The sequence below is a fragment of the Hyla sarda genome, chromosome 4 (genome assembly GCF_029499605.1).
Source record: "Hyla sarda isolate aHylSar1 chromosome 4, aHylSar1.hap1, whole genome shotgun sequence".
In the NCBI taxonomy this organism is placed as follows: domain Eukaryota; kingdom Metazoa; phylum Chordata; class Amphibia; order Anura; family Hylidae; genus Hyla; species Hyla sarda.
The window spans coordinates 66,688,950-66,713,532 of record NC_079192.1 but is presented as its reverse complement, the minus strand read 5'-3'; the positions used below and the strand labels follow the sequence as shown (position 1 = coordinate 66,713,532).

Here is a 24,583-nt window from a genome sequence, read left to right as displayed (position 1 = left end):
ACGGGGGTCTGGTTGATGACAGGGGGGGATGATGTATTTCCCACCCTAGGCTTATAGTCGAGTCAATAACTTTTCCTGGGTTTTTGCGGTGAAATTAGGGGCCTCGGCTTATATTCAGGTCGGCTTATACTCGAGTATATACGGTAAATACTTCTCTTTGCACAAACTTTCCTGGTTTAAAAGCTAAAACTTCCTGAAGGTTCTACCCTTAGGGTCTATTCATTCCGGCAAGCGGAAATTCAGAAGTGTGAATGGGAGTGCGGAATCCCATAGAAGTCTATGGGCTTTAATTTGAGTCTGAATTCAACAAGTAGAAATCCTGCTGTGTGAATAAACCCTTAGGGTATTTGTTGCAGATCTTGACTTCCCTATTTTTCATTGGATCTGCAGTGTATCCACCACATGTGAACATAACCTATAGGCAAGATTTAAGTGGCAGATTTGTTTCAGACATTTCTAGAACTGAAAATCTGTTCCATTTGTCTGAATGGGGATATTTCAGCTGAACCAAACAGGTGCAGAAATGTCTGCAACACATCTGCCTCCTGAGAATGCAACCTTGTAGTTTCATGACTATATATTAATCCAGGAAATTGCTTTATCTTGTAACAATCAGGTCCCATTGATTCAGTATTAAAGAAATATTACTGTACTGGTTTATGAAAAAAATATATATAATTAAATTGAAGGGAATTTATCATCAGAAAATAACCTATTTTAAGTTAAGCATTTAACTTTTTTTAGAATTTTTTTTTCCTTGTCAAGTTTCCATTTTAATATATATATACTATATATAGTATAATATACTGGTATTTCCTGTTAAGTACAGATCATTTTCCAGTAGAGCTCTCCTTATCAATACAAACTGGAGTACAGTAAAAAGTGACATGTCTGTATTCATTAAGATAGGTAGGTGTTGTCCATAGCTCCCCCCCCCCCCCCCCCCCCCCACTGCACAGGTCACAGAGCATGACTGGAAAACTCCCATAGAAGGGAATTGGGTCCCCTCCAATCTATTGTTGCCCATGTACATGGGGCTGCATCTCTAAATACTGCTGGAGATGCCCCCATAATAATGTAACTAGAAAATACATTCAGAAAAAAATAACATCTTTCAGTATTTGGCTCTAATCAGTAAAGAAAAAAGTTATAATCAAGGTAATTCATTCTCTTTATTTAGGATTTTTACAGACATGTAAAACAAGCAGTAATTCTATTTCCACTCATATTCCTTCTATAGTAAATAGTAGAGAGGAGGGGGATGCAGCTGCAGTTTCCTTCTGTGTCTCCAAGACTGTGCAATAAAGAGACGGTATCTGAATCATCGAATGCATAGTCTCACACCACCCATGGGCACTGAAGCCAAGCAGCAAAACCAGCAAGTCCTCCTCCCCATTAGGTACTGACCAACATATCATTTAGGTTCTTTGATGGATATTTTGCATTAAGTTGGAAACACACATTATACAGACAGTAATTTAAAGTTGTCAGAAAGGGTAGAGTCTCCTTTTCATAAAGTGCTGGTTAAAGTCAGGACTTCAGTGCCAGACGTGAGCCAGACAATGTCCTAGGGCCTGGAAAATAAAATAAGGGCTCATGTTATTTTTCAAAGCATATTGGAGAAAATACATAAACCATAGTGAAACCACCGATACAGCTAAAAGCACCTCCCAGGATAAAGCTGACTGGTGTGGAAGGCTGTATGTATAGCTCTGTAATCTGCAGGGCTGTGGAATCGGACAACATTTTGGGTACCTGGAGTCTGAGTCGGCAAACAATACTCTGACTCCTACTAAATTTAGATTGGAATAAATAAAAAGCAAGTTTAAAGGAGTAGTCCGGTGCGCACTTTTCTTATTTTATCCGGTCCGGGCTGCAAGAAAAAGAAAACAAACTTTCTCTTGCCTGCCTGCGCGGCCCCGGAGCTCTGATACAGGTGTTCGGTCGCCGGGCTGTTTGCTTCTTGCTTCCTGTTAGCCCGGCACGTCACACGGAGCTTCAGCCTATCACCGGCCGAGGCGGGACATCTCTGTGGCCGTTACAGGGAACCCATGGGTAACCTAGCCTCTCAATGATAAGGGTTTAAGTAAATATGTTTTTTGCAGGACTAGAGACACTTGTATAAGTGAAGGGAAGGGAGGGTCAATAGTTCAAGACTGAAGCTGTAAACCATTGGAAAAACTGCTGCCATTCAGCTAAGGCTATAAAAACTTGTAAACTCCGATTGTTAGCTTAAACTTTAAACATGACTATGGGATTCTACTAGGGAAATCATGTTTTATAATATATGCTCCTTCCTGGATCCTCCCACTGCCCTATCTTCAGCAGCAGATCACACAAAAAGGAGAAGGTAGCAGGTTCTGCCCAACTACCTCGCTCTGCTAGAAGAGCTTAGAAGAACTTGGTGGAACAGCTTCTCTGATTCAACTGTAAGGGTTTATAAATACATTCGCATATTAATACAGAGGAGTCGGGGAGTCCGAGTCGGAAGTACAAAAAACTGTGGAGTCGGAACACTTATCTACTGACTCCAGCCCTGGTAATCTGCAGCAAACTGCATTCTATGAGCAAATCTTGTAGTTTAAAAATACACACATCATGGATGTCTGGTCCATAAGCCATATACCCAGATGTATTCATATATAAATGTTTTCAGAAAGTACAGTTTAACAATGGCTAAGCGCATGTGTATGGCATATAGTTGTATACCTCAGGATATCTTTACATTGTAGATGCTGATTATTCACACTATAGAGTCTAAACTGAGTACACATAACTTTCTACCAGCTTCATCACAGGTAACACAAATTATATATACTTGTATGACTAAGGGTGTAAATGCCTTAAAGGCATAGTATTGGGAAAATATTTTTAATTCTATTGTGCCCAGGCTGCAAAACACCCAAAACAAATATTAACTCACCTTCCTCTGCTCCCCTGTTGCGCTGCTACAGCTGTTGGTCCGGTCTGTTTCCTTGTGCACGGATCGTCACACTGCAGTCAGCGTATCGCGGGTCGCAGCAATGTCCCGCCTCGGCCGGTGATAGGCTGAGCGTAGTGTCATGCAAGGAGCCTGGGCTCCGCCTTCTCCCTGGTGCCCGGGCTCCTTACATGACACTGCACTCAGCCTATCACCGGCCGAGGCGGGACATTGCTGCAGCCGGCGATACGCTGACTGCAGTGTGACTATCTGTGCACACGGAAGAAGGAAGGAGACTGGACCGAAGACAGATATCGGAGCAATGGGAAACCATTAAAGTGGTATTCCGGGCAAAAACATTTCATCCCCTATCCAAAGGATAGGGAATAAGATGTCTGATCGTGAGGGCCCGCCGCTGGGACCCCCCACGATCTCCCTGCAGCACCCACATTCTATGCAGGAGCTGCGTCTCCAGTTTCGGAAACCTCCATGTTTCCGGGATTAGGACGTGATTTCACGGCATGTTCCCTCCATTCATGTCTGTGGGAGGAGGGGGTGTGATGGCCGTCACGCCCCCTCCCATAGACATGAATGGAGGGGGCATGGCGTGACGTCACATCCCCAGTCCCGGAAACAAGGAGACGCAGCTCCCGCTTAGAATGCGGGTGCTGTAGGGAGATCGCGGGGGGTCCCAGCGATGGGCCCCCAGGATCAGACATCTTATTCCCTATCCTTTTGCCTGGAATACCCCTTTAAGCTAATGCACATGGCAGATTCTGTACCGTTCCTAATACAGACCTCATGGACATATAACTGGCAGAGTTCCATATAATCCTCCATTATAAAAAGGTATAGAAAGAGGGCATTGCTTATACATGTTTTCACTATATAAGGTTTTCCCCCAGGCCTTGGCCATCATTTACCTTGCATTCTCTGGCACTGTCCAGACTTTGGCACCAATATGAGGGTCCGGCTGCACAGGCAGTGTTCTCAGCAGGTATGGTCTTAGAAGGAGCTGGACAAGCACCTAATGTCTGTGGGAAAGAAATATGTGTTTAACACACGTACAGTATATACCACAAGTGTTTCCAATTGTAAAGTTAAAAACAGGAGGAAATCGACACAGACAGGCGGCATACCTGGGACATATATATATATATATATATATATATATATATATCAGGGCATAAATAAAGTGCAGAACATGCTAGCACTGAGATGGTGTGTGTGACTGCTGGATAAATAGATCTACTACAAGCTCAAGTCTTATCAAAGAGACAAAGAGCAGATGGAAAAGTGTAATAGAACAGTAAGTTTAAGGTGAAGACTTCACAGCAATGAACAATAATCAAGATGGATACATACCACAGTGCAATAGAAGTACTAGAAGTCCCAGGATGCCTCCACCCCCTACATGTGTTTCGGTCTGCTGACTTTCGTCCGGGGGGGGGATGCACGCACTGTGAACAGGGGATGACGCGATCTCAAACGTGTGGCAGTGACATCTGGTGTACAAAATGAAAATTGCAGGCATAATGCTAATTATGCAAATTAGATGAATGCATATATACTGTATACACACATAAACAGCCAAGCGTATGAAGCTTAAATATTTAAGTTTCATATGCTGGGCTGGATATACCGTATGTGTGTATATAGATATGCATTTATCTAATCATTAGCATTATGCCTGCCACACGTTTGACCTCCTGACCTTCTGTGCGCTCGTACGCGCAGCGGCGCGTCTCTATGTGTTCAGTCATGTGAGTATATCACATGGCCGTCACATGACACGCTATGCCACGGCCCGGCTGCCGGAAGTAATGCGGGGAGTGTGTGCCAGGTGAGATGCGCTACAATGTACAATGATTGAGAAACTCTGTCTGTGATTGGACCTATAGGCATATAAAAACCCATAACTATCTGGATTCCTTCACCCCCGGACGAAGGTCAGCAGACTGAAACACATGTAGGGGTGGTGGCATCCTGGGACTTCTAGTACTTCTATTGCACTGTGGGATGTATCCATCTTGATTATTGTTCATTGCTGTGAAGTCTTCACCTTAAACTTACTGTTCTATTGCACTTTTCCATCTGCTCTTTGTCTCTTTGATAAGACTTGAGCTTGTAGTAGATCTATTTATCCAGCAGTCACACACACCATCTCAGTGCTAGCATGTTCTGCACTTTATTTATGCCCTGAGATATATATATATATATGTCCCAGGTATGCCGCCTGTCTGTGTCGATTTCCTCCTGTTTTAAACATGTATTTTTAACTTTATGCTTAATAAAGATTCATTATTAATTCGCAATATTTTGAGTAGCTTCATTTCTTTGTTTATTTTATTATTCATTTTGGAGTCTATTATTTAGGCTTATTCTACTAGTAAAGGGGCATTGCATATACCATATTTTTCGCCGTATAAGACGCACTTTTTCTTCCCCAAAACTGGGGGGGAAAAGTCGGTGCGTCTTATACGGCGAATACACCCCTATCGCGGCGGTCCCTGCGGCCATCAACGGCCGGGACCCGCGGCTAATACAGGACATCACCGATCGCGGTGATGCCCTGTATTAACCCTTCAGACGCGGCGATCAAAGCTGACCGCCGCGTATGAAGGGAAAGTGACACTAACCCGGCTGTTCAGTCAGGCTGTTCGGGACTGCCGCGATTTCACCGAGGATACCCGGCCGGCAGCAGAGACGTTCCAGAGCGATGGGGACAACGATGGAGCGACATCCAGGGCAGCGGTGATGGGTCCGGAGCGGCGGTGACACGTGAGTATTACCTCCTATGCAGTGGTCTTCAATCTGCGGACCTCCAGATGTTGCAAAACTACAACTCCCAGCATGCCCGGACAGCCAACGGCTGTCCGGGCATGCTGGGAGTTGTAGTTTTGCAACATCTGGAGGTCCGCAGGTTGAAGAACACTATTGGGTTCAAAATCTTTATTTTTATAGATTTTGCACCTATAAATTGGGTGCGTCTTATACGCCGGTGCGTCTTATAGGGCGAAAAATACGGTAGTCACTACATGTAGCCACTGTTATAGGGCACAATATCACAGTACAATCATTTGTTCCCCGTATATGTGGATCCTTTTTGCATTTTTTGCATACCTAGTGTTTCCAATTGTGTAGGTACTATCCACCTATATTCAGTCCTCTATATCCTGAGTGTTTTTGGCTGGTATAGAATGCTGCTTGTTTACTGTTACCTGACAGGTGATGTTGTGGTCCCAAGGTTTCAGGAGAAGATTGGATAGTTCCTTCTGGTGGTCTTCGATGAATGCGTAACACTGAGAATATAGAAAAATATAATTAATGATAAATATATTAAATAGGAAACATATAGTTTGTGTTTGCTAGGTTTAGGTTTTGCTTTGAAATATGACCACTAGGTGACACCACTTGGATGCATTTGATTGGTTTATATCTAAGTTCAATACTGCAAATCATTGTTAATACTTAACAGGACTCTCCCACTTTACATGTAAAGGTACCATCCACCCTCAATCTCACCTGTTGCCCACACAGCCATACCTTCATGTGCTTTGAATGGAAAGAGGAAGGAAAGGGTCGGCAGCTGAAATATAACGTGCCTGACCCTTCTCTCCCCCAATATCCTCTATCGGGATAACTAAAAGAGGCCTTCAAACACATTAGATCAGTGTTTCCCAACCAGAGTGCCTCCAGCACACTCCTACAACTCCTAGGATGCCCCGACATATTAGATAGCCAGCTGGTCCCACTAAATATGTCAGGTTTGGCCAACGTTTCACTACATAGAGGCCTTAAAGGGGTACTCCGGTGAAAACCTTTTTTCTTTTAAATCAACTGGTGGCACAAAGTTAAACATATTTGTAAATTATTTCTATAAAAAAAAATCTTAATCCTTCCAGTAATTATTAGCTGCTGAATGCTACAGAGGAAATTCCTTTATTTTTGGAACACTGATGACATCACGAGCACAGTGCTCTCGGCTGACATCTCTGTCCATTTTAGCAACCATGCATAGCAGATGTATGCTAAGGGCAGCATGGTGACTCAGTGGTTAGCGCTGCTGCCTTGCAGTGCTGGGGCTTTGGGTTCAAATCTCACTAAGGACAACAATAAATAAAGTGTTGTTATTATTATAATAATAACGTCAGCAGAGAGAACTGTGCTTGTGATGTCATCAGAGAGCATTCCAAAAAGAAAAGAATTTCCTCTGTAGTATTCAGCAGCTAATAAGTACAGGAAGGATTAAGATTTTTTAATAGAAGTAATATACAAATATGTTTAACTTTCTGCCACCAGTTGATTTAAAAGAAAAAAGGTTTTCACCGGAGTACCCCTTTGAAGATTTTTTCACTTCCAAACCCCCTCAAACCGCAGTAATCGGTAAATAGTTAAAGATGCAAACTCCAAATCGGTTTTAATTTTGCAAGTTCAGAATCACTGTCTTTTGAGAATTTTACTGTAGTTTAGGAGGAGTTGACAGAATCCCTTTGAGGCTCGAATATTTTTTGGTGTTTTTGGGGTGTAAATGGGCACTGTCAGATATAATAACTGTTGATATGTTATAAAGCATGCAAAAACAATCTGTTTTACAATGGCTTTCATCAGGAAATTTTGAGTATTTCATACTGAAAAAGCCAGTCAAAGTGGCCACTAGGGGTCCCCCTGCCTCCTGGGACACATACTAGTCCTGCAGTGTCCAGTGGTCATCGATATGTCATGGACACCATGAGTGATTACCGTGGAATGATGCAAAAAAACCCTGTAGAAGGTGGCGCTGCTGGTTTCCAGTGTGAAGAAGAAACACCGGACCAGAGAAGTGATGTGGAACCAATCTGGACCGCTTTATTGAGAATACAGCAAAGCAAACAGGATAGCGTGTTTCGGGGTATCGATAAAGTAACATCACAGTAATCACGTCACATTCATTACCTGTTCCTGGCGGATGTCGTTTCGTGGGCAACCCCACTTCGTCAGGAGATACGCTTTAATACACTGACAATCTAATGTCTATAAAGGGAGTCATTGTAATGTGTTGTAAAAGAATGATTTTATAACACAAAAGCAGGATGCTCACGTATACTGTTAAGAGCAGCGGACCCTGTTCACTTCTGTGGTCGAACGGAATCACCTCATGATTGGGGCGTATGCGCTATTTCAAAAGCGCAACAGCCCCAGTAATGAGTTCGCTTAAAAGAGCGCATACGTCCCGAACTTAGGGGGTGACTCCATTCAGCCATAGAACTGAATGGTGGCCCTCCTCCGGTTAACAGTATACGTAGGCATCCCGGTTTTCGGCAGGATGCCAATAGAGACTATTAACGTGAGCAGGAACGTAGTGTGATGGTGCCCTTATCATTTAGGCCTAGCGTAAGGCTGGTGGTTGACCACCTGTCTGTCCCTCTTTCACATTGACGTACTAGAGAGATGGTCCTGCATGCACATGGTACACCAAAGTCTGAAAGTAAGGGTGCATTCACACCAATAGGGCCGCCGGCTGGGGAATTAAACAACCGGCCGCTGCCGTACCCGCCCTGTAACCCATTCATGTGAATGAGCCGTACGGAGTCAGATAGTGATAGTGACGTATCAGTTTTATTGCCAGACTAAAAACCGTGGCAGACCATGGTTCTCAATCCGGCAAAAACAAAAACAAATATGGTCCAAAAATAAGTGGCTGGTGTGAATGCATCCTTACAGAGATTGCCAAGCTAGCAACATTTTTCAAAAGAGAATGCCCCATGCATTGCCATCTATTCTCAAATGGCCATCGGAGATAGCGGGTATTGGAGGCCCCATAGCATGTGCCACTCAAGTACCCCCTCTGGTCAAGCTGACTACACCATTTTTCTCTATCATTCTTACCTCCTTCCAATCCTTCGCAGAGGCGCATACTTTGGAGAGGGCCATGTTGATTCCCTCCTCTGTCATGTTGTCACCACTTGTACTCTTCACAATGGAGGTGATGGCCAAGCAAGTATCGCAGGTGACGTTGGATTCCAACACTGGCATTACCTCTGAAGAGAAAAAAGGTTAAAAAAAAAAATTATCTAGAGGAAAGAAGGTTTCACCATCATCATAGATGGGGATTCTTTACTGTAAGAGCAGTGAGACTGTGGAACTCTCTGCCACATGATGATGTGATGTCTGACTCAATAAACAAGTTCAAACGGGGGTTTTGGATGTTTTTCTGGAAAAATATAATAGTACGGGTTATGGATACTAGATTTATGTGGACAGAACGTTAATACAGTGATCCCTAAACATACAATGGTAATTCGTTCCAAGTGAACCATCGTTACTTGAATCCATTGTATGTTGAGGGATACGTGCAATACTAATATAGAAAGCTATGCTCATGTGTCGCCGCCGCTCCGGACTGTCACCGCTGCCCTGGATCGTCGCTCTCCATCACCGCCATCACGTTGCTGCGTACGCCGCTCCTATTGGATGACGTGACGGCGTACGCGGCGACGTGATGGTGACGATGGAGAGCGACAGCCATGCAGCGGAGCATGAAGAGGACGGTCCGAAACGTCGGGGACAAGTGAGTGACCGGAGCACACGGGGCACATTAAACGGCTATCAGGCGGCATCTGAAGCAGTCTGCACTGCCGGATAGCCGTTTATGCGACGGCCCGACATACAAAAGCATCGTATGCTGCCTTCAACATGCGATGGCCTCTGAGAGGCCATTGTATGTTGAAATTATCATATGTTGGGGCCATTGTAGGTCGGGGGGGTCATTGTATAGGGATTTATTCTGCCATATTGGAGTTTGGTAGAAATTATAATTTATTTATTTTTTTTGCCTTCTGTAGGGTTTTAGGTTGAACTTGACTCTTGTCTTTTCAACCTTATAAACCAGTGTTTTCCAACCAGGGTGCCTCCAGCTGTTGCAAAACTACAACACCCAGCATGCCTCTCAGAGGCCATCGCATGTTGAAGGCAGCATCAACATACGATGCTTTTTTATGTCGGGGCCATCGCAAAAACGGCTATCCGGCAGTGCTGACTGCTTCAGCTGCAGCCAGATAGCCGTTTACGGTGCCCCGTGAGCTCCGGTGATGGTCACTCACCTGTCCTCGGGGCTCGGGCGTGTCCTCTTCTTGATCCTCTGCATCGTTGGCGCTCTCCATCGACGTCATCACGTCGCTGCGCACGCCGTCCCGTCATCCAATAGGAGCGCCGTGCGTAGAGACGTGAGGGTGGCGATGGAGAGCGCGGTTGCCGGGGAAGCAAAGGCCTTGTCGGAGCGTCGGGGACACCTCGGGGACGCAGTGACAGCGATGGACGGCGACATATCGGGCAGCGGTGACGGTCCGGAGCGGTGGGGACACGCGAGTACAACTTTCTCTAACAGTGGTTTACAACCTGCGGACCTCCAGATGTTGCAAAACTACAACACCCAGCATGCCCGGACAGCCAATGGCTGTCCGGGCATGCTGGGTGTTGTAGTTTTGTAACATCTGGAGGTCCGCAGGTTGTAGACCACTGTCCTATACTTTACATTGCACGATGGTCCGTTTTGAACAGATTACCATCGTATGTTGAGGGACCACTGTATACTGTAAACTATGTAACTATCTTATTAAACTAAAAGGGGTTCACTTATTTGTTTGGTAAGGAAGAACCATAATGTGGTGGTCCGTAACCATTGATTATAATGCTGTAAAATTCCACACTTACATGGCAGATTATCATATTAAATATAGGACTGTCCTATATAGTATCAAACAATATGCGCTTCTTCACAAACAACGGGAACGTTCTCTTCTACCTAAGGGGTATTTGTGGGGTGGGGGATCCGATTTTTGTGAGATACTTTACAGAATGTCCAATTTTTGCATGTGTTTGTGTGAGTTGGACTTTTAATATGGCAATATCTAAAGTACATTGAGGGAGATATATCAAAACCTGTGTAGAGAAAGAGTGGAACAGTTGCCCATAGCAACCAATCAGATCGCTTCTTTTATTTTTTACAGGCCTCTTTAAAAAGGAAAGCAGTGATCTGATTGGTTGCTATGGGCAACTGCTCCACTCTTCCTCCACACAGGTTTTGATAAGTCTCCCCAGTGGTCAAGTCCTGGGAAAAAAAAGTGTGGGAACTCACCCAAGATTTTCACTTAAAGGGGTACTCTGCCCCTAGACATCTTATCCCCTATCCAAAGGATAGGGGATAAGATGTCTGATCGTGGGGGTCCCGCCGCTGGGGACCCCCGCATTCTCCCTGCTGCACCTGGCGTTCGTTTAGAGTGTTGGGTGACGTGCCAAAGGCTTGTGACAATGCAAATCTATGGGATGGTGGCGTGATGGCTGTCACGCCACCCTCCCATAGACTTGCATTGAGGGGGCATGGCAGTGACGTCAGGAGCCTTGCCCCCCTTCGCCAGTCATTTGGCACTGAGCGAAGTTCGCTCTGTGCACCGAATGTCTGGGGTGCTGGAGCCGAGATCGCGGGGGTCCCCAGTGGCGGGACCAATGCGATCAGACATGGTATCCACTATCCTTTTGGATAGGGAAAAGATGTCTAGGGGCAGAGTACCCTTTAAGGTCTGGTCCTGCAGGACTCCTACTAATAGGAACTGTGTTCCTGCTGTGGAAAAAGTGCAGGAACTCCGTTCCCATGAGTTCCTGCAGGACTTGAGCCCTAAGTCTCCCCCAATGTCACCACATTAGACTCACCTGGTGCGCAGTTTTCATCTGTAACGCACATGAATAACAGTCCACACACCAGTTGCGGTCCCAGTCTTCCTAAGATGGTGTCCAGGAGAATAATAGTGTACTTCTCCACCACACACTGGCACACCCCGGCTATTTTCAGTGGCAGTACAAGGCATAGCCCTGATGCACCCTTCGCAATAGCTTGCTGTAAACATGAAACACATACCATCATGTGGGTAGGTATACAGTACGTTCCTGTATGGCCTATAGGAAATAAAAGGTCATTTTTGAGTTTACCTTTGGGATTGCTGCTTCAAATTTCCCTATAAATGATTTACACATCCAGCACATCGGCATTGGGATCGGCCAATCCTCCTTCATGTCCTGTAAAACATTCATACAGACGGGTGGACGCGGGAATAAGACACAATGATGAATATGGAATGCCTGCAGGGTGTATACAGCACGTGTGCCTGGCTTTATGATTTGGTTTGGTATTATGGCCGATCAGAGCTTCGCCATTTTTCTTTGTGTGAGGAACAAATGCCAAATTGGCAGAGCATTTGAATTTCTATATATCCAACAATTGCCTTCTCTCTGGAAGGGAGATGTAAAGGAGTACTCCCTAAAGGATAGGAAATAAGATGTCTGATCGCGGGGGTCCTGCTGCTGGGGCTCCCCACGATCTCCCCAAACGGCGGGTTCCTGCAGCAGTGGTCATGACGTCATGCAGACATGTCCCCTCCCATAGACATGAATGGAGGGGGCGTGCTGTGCTGGCACGAGCAGGTGTGGTCGTGACGTCATGATCATGGCCTCTGGCTCTGAGGGTTCTGAACAAAAGGTTCAGAACGCTGGGGCACCGGAGTACCCCTTTAAGGATTGTCTTGGATTGATTTTATTTTATTTTTTTCCGAAACAGCGCAACTCTTGTCCATGACCTGTGTGTGTAATTGCAGCTTATTCTCATACATTTGGAACGGACTGGATTGCAATAACAGACACAGACCAAGGAAAAGGGTGGCACTGTTTTTTTCTAATCCCTGACAACCCCCTTTATAGGGGTACTCCAGTGGAAAACTATTTTTTTAAATCAACTGGTGCTAGAAAGTTAAACAGATTTATAAATTACTTCTATTTAAAAATATTAATCCTTCCAGTACTCAAATAAAAATATTAATCCTTCCAGTACTCAACTCAATAGGGTCTTATTAGGGTTATAGGTTGAACTTGATGGACTCTGGTCTTTTTTCAACCTTATGAACTATGTTACTATGTTACTTATCAGCTGCTGTATGCTCCACAGGAAGTTCTTTTCTTTTTTAATTTCTTTTCTGTCTGACCACAGTGCTCTCTGCTGACACCTCTGTCCATGTCAGGAACTATGTAGAGCAGGATAGGTTTTCTATGGGATTTGCTCCTGCTCTGGACAGTTCCTGATATGGACAGAGGTGTCAGCAGAGCACTGTGGTCCGACAGAAAAGAAATTCAAATAGAAAAGACCTTCCTGTGGAGCATACAGCAGCTGATAAGCTGAAGTAATTTACAAATCTGTTTAACTTTCTGGCACCAGTTTTGATTTAAAAATTTTTTTTCCACTGGAGTACCCCTTTTAAAGTAGTCATCCAGGAAAAAACTTTTTTTTATATCAACTGGCTCCAGAAAGTTAAACAGATTTGTAAATTGTTTGATAGAAGTAATCTTAATCCTTTCAGTGCTTATGAGCTGCTGAAGTTGAGTTTTTTTTTTCTGTTGAAGTGCTCTCTGACACCTGTCTCGGGAACTGTCCAGAGTAAAATCAAATCCCCATAGCAAACTTCTTCTACTCTGTGCAGTTCCCGAGACAAGCAGAGATGTCAGCAGAGAGCACTGTTGCCAGACAGAAAAGAACAACTCAACTTCAGCAGCTGATAATTATTAGAAGGATTAAGATTTTTTAATAGAAGTAATTTACAAATCTGTTAAAGGGGTTATCCACCATAAGGTGATTTTAGTATGTACCTGGCAGGCAGTAATGGACATGCTTAGGAAGGATCTGCGCTTGTGTTGGGGCTAAATGGCTATGTTGTGAGATTACCATAACACTGTGGTTAGCTTTTTGTGAACTTGTATTTCCTGTTTGACTTTTCTTTTTTTGAGTACAAATCCCACAGTTCCATTTTCCTTCCTCCCACATATGAGCCACCCCACCCATTGAAACAAAAGACCTGTGGTTTTCAATCAGGGTGCCTACAGCTGTTGCATTAGTTGCAGATTGATCTCTCCCCCACCAAGCGATCGCTCCACCCATTGAAGCAGACAGGCTCCTGTCATCAGCTGACTAGTGAGTCAGGTCTCAGCCGCATTGCAAGCTGGATAAAATCCGAGACAACAGTCATTTTGTATTTTGCTAAAAATAAATATTGGGGTGAAAATCACGAAGAATTGTAAGAAAACCGTCACACACAGGTACAGACACTATATTATGAACTACACTAACTTTACAGCCCCTGTAGCATAGTCAAATAAAAAGAAAAATACCAGAATACCCCTTTAACTTTCTGGAGCCAGTTGAAAAAAAAGTTTTTTTTACTGGAATACCCCTTTAATTGATCACATCTCACCCGCATAGACTTGTGTGACTTAATATATTCTCTGTCCAGCCAAGAATATTAAAGGGAATATTCGCCTTTAGGGTAGGGTCCCACGTAGTGTATACACAGCAAATATTTCCCACTGTGCACACACCCCTGAAACCATGTGACTTATGACATATTGTCTCAGAGACACCAGTAAAATAACAAGACTTGCACTACAGCACTACCAGGTGTGGGTCCTGTGCATGAACATAGGGATAAGTGGTGCATGGAAATGATAGAAGCAAAGGCTGAAGAAAATAAATCCTGGAATACCCCTTTAACTCTACCCAGATGGCAGATGTAAGAAGAAAGAATAATAGAGCCGTTCATCATACCCCATCCATGTCTGGCAATAGGTTTTCTCCCCCCTTAAAACATGTGCATTCTTATACACGCTCGGCTTGGCTATGGGAGATGGGGAGTTCTAGTTGTCAATGGACAATATCTGATGTGTATGGGGAGTTCTAGTTGTCAATGGACAATATCTGATGTGTATGGGGAGTTCTAGTTCCAATGTATGAGAGGCGCCTCACCAAACACAGTCCGCAGACCTCATCTTACCTGTGTGGCCCTGGCATGTATGGTTTGTACAGTGTCTTGGATGAGAGGTAATATATTCTCCAATATATGTTTGCTAAGAAGATCTGGGCTCCAGTTCAAGGCTTCTTCGGAATGGCATATTCTTAACTTGGTGCAAATGAATGATGGATTCTGCGAGACAATAGATATATCTAATAATGCATTATCGATAGTTGGAGCCTGTAGGCATAAATAGTCCGGTGCCTGAGACTCTGCCCATCATGTAGGACACACTTAAAGGGGTCATCCAGCACTCGGAAAAAAAAAGAGCTAATTTCTTCCTAAAACAGCACCAACCCTGTCCTCAGGTTGTGTGTGGTATAACAGCTTGGTTCCATTCACTTTAATAGAACTGATCTGCAATACCACACACAACCTGAGGGCAGGGGTTGTGCTGTTTTAGAAAGAAATCATCCCTACAGTCTCCATAATGCAAAGGCTAGCCTTAGTATTTTTATGTAAATGTTAACTTTATTCATTACAATTATGGAGTCACCAAATTTCTATTGTTAAAAAAAAAAAAAAAAAAAAAAAGATATATATATATATATATCTATCTATCTATATATTTATTAACTTATTTTGAAGGATAATTAGTTTTTATGTGTCGCCACATTCCACAGACCTAATACATGCATTTTTTAATAGAGCTGTATAAGGGTTTGTTTTGTGGGATTGGTTATAGTTTTCATTGCTGCCATTTTTGAGTACATATCAGTTTGTTTTCTATGCTTTTGTCTGGATGAACCGAAAAAAGGAAGTGTGTGCTTGTATGGGGGGGGGGGGGGGGGGGGGGGGAATTACTATTTGTTTTTCGGATGCTATTGGACTTGAACAAGCAACAATATATTCCACACAAACATTATGTGCCATCTCATGGACGGAGAATTTCCAAGGGGAATCCGCAGAAAGAATAGACTTGAGGATTTCTGTGGCAGAAACATCTGCTGTGGAAATTCTGCTGTGTTCACTGTACAGCAGAATCCCATTAAAATCAATGGGACTCTGCAGCAGCGGAACGTCCGTGCGGAATACCCTTACGCCAACAGGCAGTCTACTGAGCCTTGTCTTGTGTTGTAATAGGTTACAATATATGTTGTTTTAATGCAGTGTGCCTCCAGCTGTTGCAAAACTACAAATCCCAGCATGCCTGAGATTTGCATCTTTGCAACAGCTGGAGGCACACTATTGGGGAAAACTGTTTTATTGCGTAACTATAATATTGTTGTGGTGGCAAGATACCTTACTAAAACTCCTGCTTAAAGTGTACCTGTTGTCAACAAAAACTTTTTATATAATGAAGATAATACCGTTATATGTATATTTTTGTCCCTGCAGCTATTGCCTGTGTGTCTCTATGAGGAGTCCAAATACAGGAAGTGTGGGTGGACAAGCAGGGCTCTGTACATTCAGGACAAGCAGGGCTCTGTACACTGAGGACAAGCAGGGCCCTGTACACGGAGGACAAGCAGGGCCCTGTACACGGAGGACAAGCAGGGCCCTGTACCCTGAGGACAAGCAGGGCTCTACATTACATTATATAAAAAGTTTTTGTTGAAGACAGGTACACTTAAGCGAGTGATCTATGGATTTGCCAGAAATCCCATGCAAGTCTATTTTTTTTACATAGACAGTCGCTTTAGCAGTGGGCTATAGGTTGCAGTGATTTCAAATGCGTATCCTGTCACTGCAACAATATTATAGTTACCCCCCCCCCCCCCCCAAATATGTAGATCAGTGTTTCCCAACCAGGGTTCCTCCAGCTGTTGCAAAACTACAACTCCCAGCATGCCCGGACAGCCGAAGGCACCCTGGTTGGGAAACACTGATGTAGATGTTTCCCTTACATCTGCCCCTCTCCAGGGATGTCTACAGGCAATGTTTACTGTATGGTAAATTTGGCTTTTTGTATTATAACTTCATTTCTGTAGATTTATATTTGGCTGATACTTACAAACTGGTTTTCCAGAACGTTTATTATAACCGCTTCATACTCGTCCACCATCTTAATGCACTCTGACTGGAATGGAGGGATTCTGGAACACTGTCCATGTAGAAAGTTCTTGATATAAGTCTGCAGACAGAAGACATTTCATAGGAATGAAAGAGAATTTCCCCAGCTAGCCCCATGCGTTTTAAAGGGAGCCTAGCATTATGTTTGAAGTCATTATAAAATATTACAACTTATCACCTATCTACAGGATAAGTGCCAAGTGTCTGATCGGTGATATGTGGGGGCCACAGCAGTCAGACCCCCACGGATCAGATACTTATTACCTATACTGTGGATGAGTGATTAGTAGTAACCTTGAGCTAACCTTTAACCGCTACCACATAATAATAGACGCTCTAAACATGGTTTCTAAGTTGAGGGATAAGCCATAACTGAACCTAAAAAGTGTTGCCTGCTGTATTGTATACAACCTGCGAAGAGTCATCTGGGAGGAGCCACAGTGCAGAAGAGTCAAGCTGTCCGCTTCCACTAACACATACCCTAACAGCCTTGATTAACATCTCCCAACCCGTTTTGTATCACCCCAGAACATCATCTGCTATACCACTAACACCTGCACAGTGCTGTCAGGTTTACTGTCCACCATCTTTATGCTCACAGATACCCCAGAGTTCTTTTAAAGGGGTACTCCGATGAAACTTTTTTTTCTTTTTTTTTTAATCATCTGGTGCCAGAAAGTTAAACAGATTTGTAAATTGTTTCTATTTAAAAATCTTAATCCTTCCAGTACTTATCAGCTGCTGTATGCTCCACAGGAAGTTCTTTTATTTTTAACTTTCTTTTCTGTCTGACCACAGTGCTCTCTGCTGACACCTCTGTCTGTCTCAGGAACTGTCCGGATCAGTGGGTATGATTAGCGACACGGCCATAACAAATTTATTGTTCTGGGGGGGGGGGGGGAAAGGGCTGCACAGGGTGCCTCCAGCTGTTTCACCACTACAACTCCCAGCATGATCTGACAGCCAATAGATGTCAGGGCAAGCTGGGAGTTGTAGTGGTGAAACAGCTGGAGGCACCCTGTGTAGATGAACTAAGGGCGGAAGTCGGCCCCCCAGCAGGCATCAGTGATGTCTTCCTGCTGGGGAAGTCTGCCTGGTAGTGAGCACACTAACAGGCAGACAAAAAGGCATTTTTTTTATATAGTATAAAAAAATTTTAAAGCAGGGAGGGGGTTAGGGAGAGATGGGCAATAGGCAGAGACAGAAAAAAAAAAAAAAAGGATGGTGGGAGCTACTGTTTAAGATTTTTAAATCAAAGTAATTTACAAATCTGTTTAACGTCCTGGCACCAGTTGATTTAAAAAAAAAAAAAATGCCACCTTTAAATTATAGTTATGAAAACTTTGCTATAGTATTGTTGCCAACTACTGTCCAAGAGCGGTTTATCATGTCTTTTAAACATCCTGGCAATTGTACATAATTTAGATCTTAAGGGATTGGTGGCGCTGCCATCACTATAGTCATCACAATAGATGGCGGCACAGCATTTGTCTTTATAAACTCTAATAATGATCCACTTAGTTAATGTATGTGATAGGCCTCCATACCTGGATTGGGGACGTCTTTGCCATGTTTATAAGGATTGCGACAAGCTGCTTACACTGCAAACATTCTGTATCCTGTTTGGAAGAAGACACAGGAGAATTAACAGCGGTATGGTTAATGGGTCATATGGTACTATATATATATATATATATATATAAATTTACAATGGAATGCTGGTACTAGAGTAATAGCAGTATAGTCCAATACTCCAGTACCAGGGGACTATTCATCTCCATAGGCTTCCTGGGTTGTATTACGAGCTATTAAAGAGAGCTCCAAACTATATACCAGCTTCCATAGTTCCCTGAGCCATACAACTTAAATAGGTCATTTTCCTCCACTACTGTGGTGTCCCAGCCCCACGGCTATCCTATGGGCTAAAGATTGCCTTGGGCACCCTTGCTGACTGTTTACTGGGCCCACTATCTTATTGTTTAACCTTGTTTTATTGTATCTATTGTCATGTCATGTTCTGTATTTTATGTATGAATGTACAGTGATCCCTCAACTTACAATGGCCTCAACATACAATAGTTTCAACATACAATGGTCTTTTCTGGACCATTGTAAGTTGAAACCAGACTCAACATACAATGTACAGACAGTCCAGATCTGTGAAACGTGTCAATGAACTGACCAATCAGAATAGGTATTCACTAGTAAAGCTCCTGTATTACTGAAGCGTATGCACTGAATGGTGTCTGGTAGCGCCCCCTACAGTACAGGGAGGTATTAGATGTTCTGTACTAATCTTTGGGCCAGTGTTATTTGCTCCTTTGGACACCAGGTGAGGGCGTCTCCATGTAACTTTTTTAGGACATTGCCTGTACGGTACAGGACCCCGAAGAATCTCCTGTCCTCTACATAGACCAGTGCTTCCCAAGCAGGGTGCCCCCAGCTGTTGCAAAAATACAACTCCCAGCATGCCCGGACAGCCTTTGGCTGTCTGGGCATGCTGGGAGTTGTAGTTTTGCAACAGCTGGAGGCTCCCTGCTTGGGAAACACTGACATAGACAGTGATTTACAGCTCCCAGCAGATCTTTCTTACTTTTATGTGTAAGGATTTGCTTTACCTGTATTAGTGTTCTACTTATTTTTCTTTAATTCTCACTTTTTTCTATTTTTGGATGACATTTTGGTGCTTTTAGAACCAATTGCCAGGTTTCCATAGAGTTATGTTCTCAACATACAATGGTTTCAACATACAATGGTCGTCCCAGAACCAATTAATATTGTAACTTGAGGGACCACTGTATTGTCATGTCATGTTCTCTACTGTACCCTCAAGGAAGTGAGTATAAATCCTACTAAAACTCTACCAATGCGGTGCGTGCTACCCATATAAATATATATCCTACAAATGAGCAAAATGGTAGACTAAACTTGATATCAAAATAATATAATCTTTATTGAAGTCACAGAAAACAAAACAGATAAAATCACATAAAAAAAAGGCACAAAGAGCACAGCAAAAGAATATACCATCAGGTAGACGGTGGAATCTGTTGGCTGGAAGAAATAAATGTTCTTCCCGGGACATAAGTGTGAACAGTATATGGGGATAAGGTGCAAAAACGTAAACAAAGGGGTCAGAGCAGCTAGGTGTTCATTGCAATATAATAATTAGAGATGAGCGAACTTACAGTAAATTCGATTCGTCACGAACTTCTCGGCTCGGCAGTTGATGACTTTTCCTGCGTAGATTAGTTCAGCCTTCAGGTGCTCCGGTGGGCTGGAAAAGGTGGATACAGTCCTAGGAAAGAGTCTCCTAGGACTGTATCCACCTTTTCCAGCCCACGGGAGCACCTGAAAGCTGAACTCATTTATGCAGGAAAAGTCATCAACTGCCGAGCCGAGAAGTTCGTGACGAATCGAATATACTGTAAGTTCGCTCATCTCTAATAATAATATAAAAGTAGGTGCCAAAGTGCATACAATAGTATTAGTTCAGCAGATACATAACATTGTACGATTCACACAAACATTACCCTCAGGTTTTCTCCAGTCAGCAGATTCCACCGTCTACCTGTTGGTATATTCTTTTGCTGTGTTCTTTGTGCCTTTTTTATGTGATTTTATTTGTTTTGTTTTCTGTGACTTTAATAAAGATTATATAGGGGGAGATTTATCAAAAACTGTGCAGAGGAAAACTTGCCCAGTTGCCCATAGCAACCTATCAGCTCGCTTCTTTAATTTTTATGAAGGCCTGTGAAAAATGAAAGAAGCGATCTGATTGGTTGCTATGGGCAACTGGGCAACTTTTCCTCTGCACAGGTTTTGATAAATCTCCCCCTATATTATTTTGAAACCAAGTTTAGTCTACCATTTTGCTTATTTGTAGGATATATGTAGTGTTGAGCGCGAATATTCGAAATGTTAATTTTTACCGCGAATATCGTCACTTCGCAATTTTGTGAATATTTACAATATAGCGATATATTTAAAAAAGAGATCATCCCTCCCTGCTTCCAGCTTGTGGTCCAAAGAAAACTCCAATATTATTTACTGTGTAAGGCTGGGTCCACACTACGTTTTGTCCCATACGGGAGCGCATACGGCAGGGGGGAGCTAAAATCTCGCGCTCCCGTATGTCACCGTATGCGCTCCCGTATGTCATTCATTTCAATGAGCCGACCGGAGTGAAACGTTCGGTCCGGTCGGCTCATTTTTGCGCCGTATGCGCTTTTACAACCGGACCTAAAACCGTGGTTGACCACAGTTTTAGGTCCGGTTGTAAAAGCGCATACGGCGCAAAAATGAGCCGACCGGACGGAACGTTTCACTCCGGTTGGCTCATTGAAATGAATGACATACGGGAGCGCATACGGTGACATACGGGAGCGCGAGATTTTAGCTCCCCCCTGCCGTATGCGCTCCCGTATGGGACAAAACGTAGTGTGAACCCAGCCTTAGTCGGTGTGGAGTGCGAATATTTCGTATATGCAAATATTCGCGAATATCGGCATTTCCAGAGGACACTGATCCCTCTAATCCTACATGCGCACTATGCGAATTTCATTACGAATTTTCGCATGGAGAAAAAAAAGGGAACAAACATAGCAAATATGCAAATTTCGTGAACATAGAACGAATATTCGTCCATATATTTGCGAAATATCACAAATTCGAATGTGGCCCCTGCCACTCATCGCTAGATATATACCTTAAGGAAGTGAGGCAGAGGGACCAGTTGACCCTGACTCCCCAATTGGGAACCCCGAAACCTTGCCCTTAAGTAGTGTAGGGAGAGAGTGAGTTGGAGCTGTGTGTTAGTGAAGAGTTCGGAGAACTCCAGAAAGTTAGACAGATTTGTAAATTACTTCTATTAAAAGATATTAATCCTTTCAGTACTTATGAGCTGCTGAAGTTGAGTTGTTCTTTTCTGTCTAAGTGCTCTCTGATGACACCTGTCTCGGTAACTGTCCAGAGTAGAAGCAAATCCCCATAGCAAACCTCTTCTATTCTGTGCAGTTCCCGAGACAAGCAGAGATGTCAGCAAAGAGCACTGTTGCCAGTGAAGAACAACTCAACTGCAGCAGCTGATAATTATTGGAAGGATTAAGATTTTTTAATAGAATAAAATCTGTTTAACTTTCTGGAGCCAGTTGATATAAAAAAAAAAAAATAAAGTTTTTTCCTGGAATACCCCTTAAAGGCTGCATTCAATGGCAACTACAACTCCCAGCAAGGCATCAGGCTCCCCGAGTTCCACTCAGCCCATCCCTCTGCACACAAGTCTATAGTGTACAAGACCTGCTGCCTCTATCATCAGTAAAAAGACGGTTTTCCGTAACCCGGCATCAGTGTATTCTTTATCCCACGCCTGGCCCAGGAGAAGCTGTCTCACCCTCAGACTGTGTAGGTTAACTGTACCCTGGCATCACAAAGTGATATCTAACCACCCCGAGTCACATACCATATCTATCTATTGCCTTATCAATCCCCGACACCACACTAACAAAAAGATATCCGTTACCTGGCTTGGTATAAAGGACTGGAAGGACATCACAGGTCACGTGACATGCCGGTAGAGTGGATAATATACGTATTTTTGGGAATGTAAGTAAATTACTTATTTGATGTGAGCGGCGAGTGGGGAATTATATAATAATAATAATTTCTCCACCTCTTTAAAATAAGAATTTATTGCTATAGTTTACCAGATTAAAAAGAATACATTTCTATTAAGTGACGCTTGTAAAAGGAATGAGGGTGTGAGTATACACAGAGAGGATTAGGGTGTATATCAGTGTTTCCCAACCAGGGTGCCTCCAGCTGTTGCAAAACTACAACTCCCAGCATGTCCAGACAGCCGTTGGCTGTCTGGGCATGCTGAGAGTTGTAGTTTTGCAACAGCTGGAGGCGCCCTGGTTTGGAAACACTGGCATATGCACTTGGTGTGGTTTTGAATCAGTCAAAACCATCAAAACCAGTGACTGTGTGAATCCTTACCAGATCTTCCTTCCATACATTCTGCTTGCAGTGGTCCACGGCCCCACAATGGGCGGCTGTCTCCAGATCCTGACACCAGAACTCCGGACCCCGGGTACATTCCTCCTTCACCAGGACTTTACCAGACACAGCTGTGGAGATCAATACTTCTACAGTTCAGAGGAGTATTTGCCCCCTCCCATACTGAAGGGTGTTTATTCTTATAACAAAAGTAATACAGTGATCCCTCAACTTACAATGGTCTCAACATACAATAGTTTCAACATACAATGGTCTTTTCTGGACCATTGTAAGTTGAAACTAGACTCAACATACAATGCTACAGACAGTCCAGATCTGTGAAACGTGTCAATGGCTGGAAGAACTGACCAATCAGAATGGGCATTCACTGGTAAAACCCCTGTATTCCTGAAGCGTATGCACTGACTGATGTCTGGTAGCGCCCCCTACAGTACAGGGAGGTATTACACATTCTGTACACTTTACCTGTACCAGGGTTACCTGCTCCTCTGGACACCAGGTGAGGGCGACTCCATGTTATTTTTTTTAGGACATTGTGTGTACTGTACAGGACCCTGAAGAAGATCCTGTCCTCTACATAGACCAGTGTTTCTCAAGCAGAGTGCCCCCAGCTGTTGCAAAACTACAACTCCCATCATGCCTGGACAGCCTTTGGCTGTCCGGGCATGATGGAAGTTGTAGTTTTGCAACAGCTGGAGGCTCCCTGCTTGGGAAACACTAACATAGACAGTGATTTACAGCTCCCAGCAGATCTTTATTACTTTTATATGTAAGGATTTGCTTTATCTATAATAGTGATCTACTTATTTTTCTTTAATTTTCACTTTTTCCTATTTTTGGATGACATTTTGGTGCCTTTAGAACCAATTACCAGGTTTTCATCAAGTTCTGGTCTCAACATACAATGGTTTCCACATGCAATGGTCCCCCCCCCCCCTCCAATAATGTCATTAAGGGAGAACAGAAGAGGAAAACACACATTTTCAAATCAACTGTTGCCAGAATGTTATACAGATTTGTGAATTACTTCTATTTAAAAGTATTAATCCTTACAGTACTTATCAGCAGCTTCATGCGCCAGAAGAAGTTGTGTAGTTCTTTCCAGTCTGATCACAGTGCTCTCTGCTGACACCTCTGTCCGTGTCAGGAACTGTCCAGAGCAAGAACAAATCCCCATAACGACCCTTTCCTGCTCCGGACAGTTCCTGACACGGACAGAAGTGGCAGCAGACAGCACTTTGGTCAGACTGGAAAAAAATACACAACTTCATCTGTAGTATACAGCAGCTGATAAGTACTTGAAGGATTAAGATTTTTCAGTCTGTATAACTTTTTGGCACCAATTGATTTGAAAACGTTGGTAAATGTAGGAATGAAGTGCTGGTTCTGTTTCTGTTACATTTACTGTTGTATTTGTATTTATTGAATTGTTTGCTTTGTGTTTCTTGTTGCATAAAGCCATAAAACATCCCTTTATGGCAACACAAATGGTCCTTAAGGCAAGAACACATTTCCCCCCTTCAACCATGAGTGTGAATAGTGGCTAGCTGCAGCCATTGGCGGTCTAGGCATGCTGGGAATTGTCGCTTCACAACAGCTGCGGAGCCATAGGCCGCGTTCACACAATGGAAAAAACGCATATCTGTGTGAATTCTGCATCCGCATAGGTTCTGCGCTAAATTCCACGTTTTTTATTTATTCTTTCGCGGAATTCATGCAGAATTTGTGCGGAGATTTCTACACGAATTCCGCAGCTCAGTAAAAGATA

General features: G+C 43.4%; 1 protein-coding gene across 3 annotated transcripts in view; it reads right to left on the bottom strand.

The window, feature by feature from the left end:
• Positions 1-1,134: 1,134 nt before the first annotated feature.
• SFTPB (surfactant protein B) overlaps positions 1,135-24,583 on the bottom strand; it is a 97,473-nt gene continuing 74,024 nt past the window's right edge. Inside the window, exons 2-11 of one of the 3 annotated variants that reach the window (XM_056571292.1) lie at positions 22,795-22,925; positions 18,345-18,416; positions 16,739-16,858; positions 14,767-14,916; positions 11,885-11,971; positions 11,609-11,792; positions 8,789-8,940; positions 6,142-6,222; positions 3,844-3,954; positions 1,135-1,574 (exon numbers count right to left, since the gene is read on the bottom strand). In XM_056571292.1, coding sequence (XP_056427267.1) covers positions 1,539-1,574; positions 3,844-3,954; positions 6,142-6,222; positions 8,789-8,940; positions 11,609-11,792; positions 11,885-11,971; positions 14,767-14,916; positions 16,739-16,858; positions 18,345-18,416; positions 22,795-22,925 — 1,124 coding nt within the window. In that variant the 3' untranslated portion in view covers positions 1,135-1,538. Of the gene's footprint in view, positions 1,575-3,843; positions 3,955-6,141; positions 6,223-8,788; positions 8,941-11,608; positions 11,793-11,884; positions 11,972-14,766; positions 14,917-16,738; positions 16,859-18,344; positions 18,417-20,368; positions 20,547-22,794; positions 22,926-24,583 lie in introns of those variants that run through there. The other 2 variants (XM_056571293.1, XM_056571294.1) reach the window with 2 other exon arrangements.